This window comes from Nylanderia fulva, unplaced genomic scaffold (genome assembly GCF_048542155.1).
Source record: "Nylanderia fulva isolate GAGA-0341 unplaced genomic scaffold, ASM4854215v1 Scaffold1171, whole genome shotgun sequence".
Taxonomy (NCBI): Eukaryota; Metazoa; Arthropoda; class Insecta; order Hymenoptera; family Formicidae; genus Nylanderia; species Nylanderia fulva.
This window is the reverse complement of record NW_028189378.1, coordinates 14,157-25,426: the sequence shown is the minus strand read 5'-3', so window position 1 is coordinate 25,426 and position 11,270 is coordinate 14,157. Positions and strand designations below refer to the sequence as shown.

Here is an 11,270-nt window from a genome sequence, read left to right as displayed (position 1 = left end):
GTGTATGTGTGTGTAAAATGAAGACGAGTAATAAGTCATAATGAGTCAATGATCGATATTTATCAATTTGTTGCATATTGAATATCATCCAACTATCCTCTTGAAAAAATAATAGTTTTGATTTTCTGCTTGAATTTGCGCATACCATGGAATATAAAAAAATCGTAAAAATCGGGATATGTTTCTGTAATATAAGTAATAGGTAAGCAATCAATCTCTAATTCATTAATATTTTCTATGGACCATCGGAAAAATGTTTCGTACACCGGATGACTATAATCTCGTATTATTTTTATGAGAGGACAATGCTTTTCCAAATCCCAATTATGCAAGTAACGTAGATCATCATCTGTTTGTGATTCTGCAATTTCCCTCATAAAATTAATAAAACTTGGGCGATGTAATTGGCTAAATTCACAAAAAATTTAAAATATGTAGAAAAACATTACAAATACGTGAAAATTGTTTGTGTAATATTTATGTTATAAAACATTTTAATAAATACTAAGAAACAAAATATAAAATTGCATTTTTCTTTATAAATTTGTTATATCCCCCAAAGATATACAATAGATATAACTATTAAAAGTTAACTAATATTAAGAAATGGGTACTCGTATTGCATCCGCAATTACGACAGACACTGACCGCGTTAAAAAACGCATACGATGCGAGGTATACGCGGAATCAGAATTACGACAGATAATGACCGCGTTAAAAAACGCATACAATGCGAGGTATACGCGAAATCAGAATTACGACAGATAATGACCGCGTTAAAAACGCATACAATGCGAGATATACGCGGAACAGAAATTGATCAACGTGCAAGCAAAGCAGAAGGACTTTGAATCTGCTTCGCTTGCACCTAGATTCTCGACCGGGGAAACCTGTTGCCAGGCACCCCTTCCGATCGGGAAAACTCCAAAAAACAACGATATAAAAAGAGAGTAGAGACGCGACAGCTCGCTCAGTCGCAGACACAAATAATCGCATTAACCACGATCTCGCTAAACCGCGCGCGCACCTAGCATCGACTCGCAGTTGTGCGCGATACGCGGAGTAATAGAAAGTCAGTGCCGCACACACGATAAAGCTTCAGTGTATTAATAGTGGAATAAAATAAAGACCAAGTGGTTGAAGTTGAATAAAGAATTTTAATACAAAAAGTGTAGTGCATTTTCTACAAACACCCGACAAGTCCTGACGCCCCGGATTCCCATCCCAATTTGGCGCGACCCTTAAGTGTCTCTCCCGAGGCACACAACAAATTTATATATCTATTTATATATCTTATATTTATATTATGATAATAAAGAATATAACATAATTTTAAATGCAATTAAATAATATATTATTTAATTTTTCATTAAAGCACTAAAACAGATTATATTTGAACACAGTATTGAGAGAGTTATAAAATGATTTTGAACAATAACAAAACAAATTAAAAGAAAATAAAAACAAAACAAAAAATTAGAAAAATAAGTAGGTAGATCTACGAAAGAAGAATAATGAAAAATGGAGAAGGTAATGGAAAAGAGATGTTAGATATTTAATAACCTGTTAAAAAAGATTAGAAAACAAATAAAAAATAGCAAAAGATGCAATTAAAAGAAAAGAAATTATAAGAATTATGGACAATATACATATATATAAATAAGGGAAATAATAAAAAGAATAAAAATAATTTTAAAAATTATTTTCAAAAAATAACAAATTATGAAACAAAAATAAACAAAACAACAATGAATCTGCATATGAAAGAGAGACAACAATAAATCAACAACTTCTTTCTACAAAAGCGGTTTTCATAGTAAAAATAATGAAATTAAAAATAAATATAGTAGAAAAACGAGAAAAATAGCGGAATTGTAAAACTAAAAAACACCATTATGAAATAATGTCAGAAGAAGCAAGAAAATTAAGGGACATTTTATAAAACTTCTATTATTATACATTATTTAAGTTATGTAATTTTATTTTTTTTATATTATATTCTATATTGTATTACTCACTTGCTGTTTGTATATAAACGAACGATTTTCCAAAATATTTGTTCGGTTAAGGCGTGTTGCATCATGCGCAGTATAAAGGGTGTTTAAATCAAAATTATATATATTAGATGTATTTTAAATATATATATTTATTATAATAGTTGCTTGTAAACATTGATTTTATTGATTTTATAAAGAAAAATTATATATATATATATACCCGCTAAACATGAAACATACAGGGGATGTTACATTTCGGCAATAATATTGCAAATTTGAAACGTTACATAAATATGTTTATGAAATGTTTCGTAAACGTTTCAAAATAACATTTCAATTGCAACATTCATGCACTGTTCCAGAAATGTAACATTTTGGCTGTTATATCGATAATTTGAAATGTTAGGAAAGAAATGTTTGGCAACATCCTAGAAACATTTCATTTGGGATGTTCAGTTTGTAACGTTCAGAGACATTACAGCATTGTTACATTTGCGACGTTCATAAAACATGTATTTTAAAACATTCCATAAACGTTTCATTTGGGATGTTTTGTTTGTAACCTTAGAGACATGACAGCAATGTTACATTTGCTACGTTCATAAAACATATATTTTAAAACATTCCATAAACGTTTCATTTGGGATGTTTAGTTTGTAACGTTCAGAGACATTACAGCAATGTTACATTTGTGACATTCCTGAAACATTTAATTTCATAATATTCTATGAACGTTTTATATGAAACATTTACTTTGTAACATATTCAAAAATATTACACTGCATTGCAGATTTTATATATTTGTGTTTGTACAATTGTTTTTGTACAATTGTGTTACATCAACGTTTTTGAAATAATAACACAAAAGCTTTTTAGTAAATATCAGGTACGTATATATATATATATTAATATAAATAAGGTACGTATATATACATTAATAAATAAAGTACGTATACATTAATAAATCACTGAATTTTTAATATTTTATAAATTTATAATATTTTGAAAATAGTTTTTGTTTAACGTTTCATGCAAAACATAGTTAAGTAAACAAAAGTATAGTTTCATATTTTTATTTAAAAAATGTACAAATATTTAATTGAAATATTTATAAATAATCGTGTTTTATACATATATGTACTCAATTTATCTTTGCGACAGTCGAAAAAAATATTTCACTCGTGGTGACTTAAAAAAAATCTATTGTAACATATTTACTATACCACAAATATCTCATACATGTTCCAAGAATGTTTTAGGAATCTATAATAATCACCGCTCGTTCGTTAGCAACGAGTTGATACGCGTAACTAGGGAGCGCGGCGTTTCGTCTCAGGAGCTTTCGTATGTGAATAAGAATACCTGTGTGGAATTGCGGGAATTCTCTCCCGAATGGGAGACGGCGCGCTAGACCTTGGGTAAAATAAAATGTTACTGAGGTGATGAGACAGTCTTTATTCACGACCGATGATACACTATCGGGGCTCACAGGCCACGTTCGGGCACGATTTCGGTGCGAAGGCTCTTAACAGTCAAGGCAATAAAGGCGCTGAACAGCGTACACGAAAACTCACTAATCGCGGCTATATACAATCAGTGGCGGAGTATCGCTTTTCTCCGCGTTTTATCGCGCGCACCGTACTGCCTTAATCTACGAGGTATTTGGCTGGTTTTACGACGAGCCCAGTCCGAAAAACGAAACAAGAAGAGAGGCTCGTCCCGGGGACGAGAGACCGGAACCCCCGTACGCATTCTTAACTACCAATGGTCGATTGCCAGCACGATCAATCGACTTCGTTATTGGTTCAGTGGTAGGATCACGCGATCGCCATCCGGCGGCTCGGCGTCACGTACAAGGAGCGTGATTATCAGGCGATCATTTATGTCGTTGAAATATAATCGCAACATACCGCCCGCCTCGGAGCTTTTCCGAACGATGAAATCATAATTGCGCCGCCCGCCGTGACGATGTTGATTAGTACATGAGCGCGAATTCATTACATTTATTTTCATGTATACCACATCTTTATATAGAGTTTACAATGGAATTTAATTTTTAGACGTATCAGCAGAGATGGCTCGTGGAATGTCATCCGCAGTGTCATGGGTTAGATTCACGTCAATCGGTAGAAAACATAATTTTGTGACGGCTCGCTTGTACTTGGAGCGGGCTGTCTTGACAGTAACGACCCGGACTAAGCCGTCGTCTCCCGGATGGCATTCCACGATCCTCCCAAGTTCCCAAGCGCAGGGAGGCGCTAGCGGATTTCGCAATAGTACTAAGCGCCCTACCCGGGCTAAACTCTGCCTTTCACGCCACTTAGGCCGTTGTTGCAACGTGTGCAGATAGTCCTGTGACCATTGCTTCCATAAACTATCGCGCATTTGACGAATGAGCTGCCATCGGGTAAGACGCGTTTCCTTTTCGTTGAGTAGAGACGTTTCTGGTATCGTTAGCATCGAGGATCCAATGAGAAAGTGGCTTGGAGTAAGAGCGTGATATTCATCGTAATTATCCGACATCTGCCCGAGAGGCCGCGAATTTAGACACGCTTCGACTTTACATAATAAGGTGCTCATCTCTTCGATTGTGAGCGTGTGAGCACCGATGACGCGCTTTAGCTGAAACTTAACGCTCCGAACGCAGGCCTCCCATAATCCACCGAAATGTGGAGAGGACGGAGGAATGAATCTCCAACTGATGCCTTTCTCCGCGAGGTTGTTTAAAATATTCGAATCGTGAGTAGCCGTATGCCAGGCAGTAGCTAGTTCGCGTTGAGCTCCCTGAAAATTAGTTGCGTTGTCCGAATACATCGCGGTTGGAACACCTCGACGAGCACAGAACCGATCGAAAGCAGCCAAGAAAGACGGCGTTGACAAATCACCTACTAGTTCCAGATGAGTCGCTTTAACAGTCATGCAGATAAATATGGCGATATATGCCTTTTGCGACTTGTGTCCCCGTCCCGGTGTCGTTCGCACTTTAATTGGTCCGGCATAATCGATTCCGCAGTGAGAAAACCCGCGAGCAACAGGGCGAACTCGATAATCCGGAAGATCGCCCATCAACTCGGGAATGATTTTTGCGTTTTCACGAGTGCAGGCGATGCAATGGTAAAGAACTGACCGTATGGTTTGCCGAGCGCGGATTAACCAGAAGTCTTCGCGAAGAATTGACAACGTCAAGCGCGATCCGGCGTGCAGAGCTTGTAGATGAATGTGACGTATAAGAGACGAGACTAATGAATGCGATGCGAGTACAATTGGGTGTTTCGTTTTTTCGGCGAGTTCGGAATGACGGAGTCGGCCTCCGACTCGAATTAAATCGTCGTTGTCGAGGAACGGATTTAAGGAGGCTAGTTTGCTGCCCTTTTGCACGGACTTACCGTCCTTTAAACGTAACAGCTCTGTCGAGAACAGTTGTTGTTGAATGGACTTCAACCAAAATTTTCGCGCGGAATCAATCTCATCCGGTGCTAGCGACAGCGATAGTTTGGTGATGTTCACCGGAGCGTTAGGGCTCGCCAATGGCTGTGACCGGCGATATCGAAGACGTTGCGTGAATCGCCGTATATATGCGGTCACTCGCAATAATTTTGTCCATGACGAAAAACGCGTCATTAATTCCCATTCGTTGGGGGTTTGAGCGATATGTACATGAGCGCGAGCCTCCGTAAGCGACTCTGTTGTGACAGATTCACTTCCCTCCGGCCATTGAGTCGAGGGTAACTGAAGCCACGCGGGGCCTTGCCACCATAATAGATGCTCCTTTAGGTCGGCCGGCTGGACACCTCGTGAAGCGAGATCGGCAGGGTTTTGCGGTGATGGAACGTGGTGCCATATCGCGTCTGGAACTTGACTTTGAACCTCGTGGACCCTATTGGCCACGAAAATTTTCCATCGAGCGGGAGATTGCTTGAGCCATGCTAGTACGACCGTGGAATCTGTCCAACAGTGACAAATCATTGAAGGGATAGGGATCAGAGTTCGCACGAATGCAATGAGGCGAGCTAATAACACCGTCGCGGATAATTCCAACCGCGGAACCGTGAGGGGTTTAAGCGGGGCGACTTTAGATTTCGCGCTCATCAACGTGATTTTGACTGATCCGTTACGTTTGGTCAGTTTTAAATAAACGACGGCTCCATACGCGGCAGTAGACGCGTCGGCGAATCCATGAATTTCCGCTGAAACCGTGTCGGACCCATACCCGTTCCATCGCGGAATTACAATCTCGCGCAGAGTCGATAGGTGCGCGTAGTAGCTACGCCAAGCAGCGAACAATTCATGGGGAAGCACGGCGTCCCACTCACATCGCGCCGTCCACAGTTTTTGCATAAAGATCTTCGCTGTTATTACGACGGGTGTTAACCACCCAAGTGGATCAAATATGGTAGCGATGGTCGCTAAAACGGCGCGTTTTGTTGCAGGAACCTCGGTCGACAGCGATATTTCAAACTGAAACGCGTCAACGTAGGGGTTCCATTTGAGACCCAAGACCTTTAGAGAATCGTCCGTTTGCAGGGTCTTGGCTTGCGCCAGACCATGATCATGAGGATCGATATCAGCAAGCAACGACTGATTGTTGCTTGCCCACTTGCGAAGTTGAAAGCCTGCTCTATTGAGTAAGGATACAAGCTGATCCTTTGTCTTACGAGCGAGCGGGATATCGTCTGCGCCGAAAACACAATCATCAACATAAGTATGCTGTTGAAGGACTGGTACTGCGGCGGGAAAGTCATGGCCGTCATCGAGAGCGAGTTGGTTTAAAACTCGGATGGCCAAGTAAGGTGCGCTTGCTGTACCGTAAGTCACGGTTTGCAATTGATAGTCTTCTATCGGAGCGTCGACATCGGATCGCCAAAGAATCCGTTGATAGTCGGTGTCGCGTTGATCAACTAAAATTTGCCTATACATTTTTGCAATATCTGCAGTATAGACATAGCGAAACTGTCGCCAGCGCGTGAGGATCGATGGCAAATCGGTTTGTAACTTCGGACCGATCATGAGATGATCGTTAAGCGACAAACCATTTGACGTAGGCGAGGAGGCATTGAACACGACACGCAGATGGGTCGTGGCACTGTGTTCACGTATGACTGCATGATGAGGAATGTAAATTATTTGATTAGAATTGTGGCGCGGCGATGACACTTTCATCATGTGTCCTAATTGATTATACTCTTGTAAAAACGCGTGGTATTCGGTTGCTTGTTCAGGCCGCGCTTTCAAACGAGCTTCGGCTCGAGTATACAAGGCTAGAGCCGCCGACCTTGAATCGCCGAGGCTCAATGGAGGAGGCGTTTTGAATGGGAGCCTGACTATGTATCTCCCGGTCGGAGTGCGAGAATGAGTCGACGCGAAATGTTCTTCGCACCGCTTTTCCTCCGGAGATATGTGACGCGAACGAGGGAGTTCTTCAATCTCCCAAAAGCGCTTCAACTGCATATCGAGGTCCGCATACACTGTGCAGTGATGCGTCGATAACTGATGGGAGGCGGACTCTAGTTCCGTGAACATAGGTCCGGAGAGAATCCACCCGAAAATGGAGTTTTGCGCTACGGGTTCTTGTGAAGATCGCGATCGAATGCCTGATCTCAGAACTGATCCGTAAAGGTCAGCTCCAATAATGATATCGATGGATTCCGAGCTTGTTGGATCGCTGTCGGCTAGATTGAGAGAGCGCAGATATTCCAACTCGGCGAGAGATTCTACGCGCTGTGGAATGTAATTTGTTAATGTCTTTAATATCAACGCAGTCACGGACAACACAGGACCTGACATGTCGCGGGGGGAGATGTCAATCCGTGCTGCTTGTTTGGCAACGGACGCCGCGCATCCGATGCCTGTTATCGAGACTGAAACACGAGATCGCTTAAGTCGCAAACGTTGAGCTAATCGTTCTGAAATGAGAGTTGTGACCGAGCCCTGATCCAATAATGCGCGTACGACGTCCCGGGTACCGGTAGCGCTATGAACCGCGACCCAAGCTGTCGCTAGTAGAATGCCAGTTTTTGAAAAGTTAACGCGTGAAACAACGTGCGTATTAATCGAGACGGGTTCATCCGCCGTCGAGGTGCTCGCAGTCGGAGAGCGTGCTTCATTAACTTTACTCGTGTCGACTTCGTGGAGAAGAGTATGATGCTTCTGTTGACACTGTTGACACGTATGTTTGCTTTGGCAATTTTTCCGATTATGCTTGGTACTCAGACAATTGTAACAGCACCGAACCCTTTGAGCTATTTCTCGACGTTCGCTTGCGGGTTTATTTCGAAATTCCGGACACGCAAATAATAGATGCGGTTTCTGACAAACAGGACATTTTATTGCACTTGTATTTGTTACATGGCTTTGCACCGACAGCTGATTCGAAGTCTTGCCCTTATTGAACGGCAGAATATTCTCAAAAGCGCGGATACGCGAGGTTAAAAACTGTTCGAGACTATCAAACGTGGGATATTCGGTTGTATCTCCGAGCTGCAATTCCCACGCTTTTCGAGTGGCCTTATCGAATTTTTGCACGATCAAATATACGAGAATATCGTCCCATTGGTCCACCGCCCGCCCGAGATGTTTTAACGCTTTAATTGCCACGTTCGCTTTATCTCTTAACGCGGAAAGCGCGGACGCGGATTCGGAATTAATCGGCGTGAGTGATGTCAACTCGTGAATATGCTCGTGCACCAAGCGTCTTTTGTTATCGTAGCGTGCTATTAATAAGTCCCAGGCGACCTTGAAATTCGAATCGACTAACGCGAGATTTCGCACGATATCAAACGCGTCGCCCTTCACGCAGGAATGTAAATATTGCAGGCGATTTACATCTACGAGATCACTGTTCTCGATTATCAACGCTTTGAATTGATCGCGAAACGATTCCCAATCGCTAAATTCGCCGGAAAATCTCGGCAAGCTTATACGCGGAAGTTGAAACGCTGACCGGGATGTGAAGGCGTTTTGACGATGGCTTACGATGGATGACGGCTCGGGAGTGGATGTCGCTTGGGGTTCCAGCTGCGCTTCCCATTCGGCCATGTAATCAGAGGCGGTATAATATGCTGCTTCACAAGCGGAGAATCGGTCCTCGGTGAAATATTTGTGGGTGGCGACGAAGTCCTCGGTTGCGAGAGCGAGTACCTTGGCATGTGTATGCTCGTATCGAGCATAATCATCCTTCAATTTTTGCAGGCGGGATCGCACGATTCCGTACGTGAGATTGTCTTTTCCGATTTTTTTAAAATTCTCCAATGAGCGAGTGATTGATTTGAGCGTCACCTTTTGTTCGGCCAATAGCCCTTCCATCCTTACAGCACAAGGTTGACCTGACACTAATGATATGCAAGTACGATTGCTTGGACTTGCCCACAATGTTCCGCTCGTACGTGTTCCGCGGAATGATCACCTCGGTAGTAATGATCAACGATATAATTGACGCGGTCGTGTGCCGATGGATCCGCCAAATGATTGTCACTGTCGCGCGCCGATCCGGCTCGAAGGACCAAAATTTTATGTGTGGAATTGCGGGAATTCTCTCCCGAATGGGAGACGGCGCGCTAGACCTTGGGTAAAATAAAATGTTACTGAGGTGATGAGACAGTCTTTATTCACGACCGAGGATACACTCTATGGGCTCACAGGCCACGTTCGGGCACGCTTTCGGAGCAAAGGCTCTTAACAGTCAAGGCAATAAAGGCGCTGAACAGCGTACACGAAAACTCACTAATCGCGGCTATATACAATCAGTGGCGGAGTATCGCTTTTCTCCGCGTTTTATCGCGCGCACCGTACTGCCTTAATCTACGAGGTATTTGGCTGGTTTTACGACGAGCCCAGTCCGAAAAACGAAACAAGAAGAGAGGCTCGTCCCGGGGACGAGAGACCGGAACCCCCGTACGCATTCTTAACTACCAATGGTCGATTGCCAGCACGATCAATCGACTTCGTTATTGGTTCAGTGGTAGGATCACGCGATCGCCATCCGGCGGCTCGGCGTCACGTACAAGGAGCGTGATTATCAGGCGATCATTTATGTCGTTGAAATATAATCGCAACAATACCCAAATATAATAATAAGACAATTGTGTTTGTTGGGCTTTATTGGAGGTTTTATAAGTCGTTTTATAATTAAATTTTAAATTCATCTTTATTTATAACTGGAAGCAATGGATCTGCCTGTTGGTGACGTTCGAGATTCCTGCCATGTAAGTATATATTGTGTATATATATATTATTTTAATAACGTTAAATACCATAAAATCTTAAAAACTACGTATTAACTATATGAGCATCTCATGTGAATAATTTTAATTTTTTCAGTGATTTTTTTATCAAGTCAATAATAGCAATACTGACATAAAAATTAAAACAATAATGGCTAAAATAAAAAAATGTTTTGTTACAAAACGTCATATGAGACGGATGGTAAAAAAAGAATTAATACACATCTTGCAGTTGAATCGACAATTAATTCAGACGAATAATTTGCCTAATAACAAAAAAACAATTATAAATGTAGATACTGTCATAAATGTAAATACTACAAATATAAATGTACATACTGCAAAGAAACATAATGAAAAACAAGAACAATGTGAAAACCATGATAATGTGATTCCCGAGATTCCAGAAAAAATTGAGATTGAACCATTGGAATATATTGATGTGATTGAAGAAATTAACTGTTCAGATACTTCTTTATCATTTGAAAATTTATGTAATAATCTCCCTATTGTAAATGATTTCATAGTTAACGCTGTGAAACAATGGTTTTTAAAATACAGACATTTGCTTAGTCAATCTGCCATGAATGAATTGTTGGGTATTCTACGAGTGATATTTCCACAATTAGCAAAAGACTCGCGAACTCTTTTAAAAACACCAAGTTCATGTCCATATGAACTTAAAAGTGTTCCTCCAGGTTTCTATTGTCACATTGGCATAGAGAATGGACTACGTAGGATAATTAATAATAGTTTAAATATGCAAAAACATTTGATGCAAAATGTAGAAATAGTATTACCTCTTAACATAAACATTGATGGTTTACCGATATCTAATTCTTCAAAAAGTCAACTCTGGCCTATTCTTATCTCCATAGATCTAAATCTGGTTGATAAAAATATTAAAAAACCTTTTGCGGCTGGGATATATCACGGACACAAGAAACCAGCCTATGTAGACCAATTTTTAACTGAGTTTATAACAGAGTTCAAACATTTAGAACAAAATGGTTTTAACATAAATAAAAAAATAATAAAAGTAAAGGTTGGTAAA

At 40.9% G+C, this 11,270-nt stretch overlaps 1 protein-coding gene across 1 annotated transcript; it reads right to left on the bottom strand.

The window, feature by feature from the left end:
• Positions 1-4,046: 4,046 nt before the first annotated feature.
• On the bottom strand, positions 4,047-9,299 carry LOC114931184 (uncharacterized). Its single transcript, XM_029303156.2, has one exon. It carries the CDS (start codon positions 9,297-9,299, stop codon positions 4,047-4,049), a length of 5,253 nt encoding a protein of 1,750 aa, XP_029158989.2.
• Positions 9,300-11,270: the final 1,971 nt, after the last annotated feature.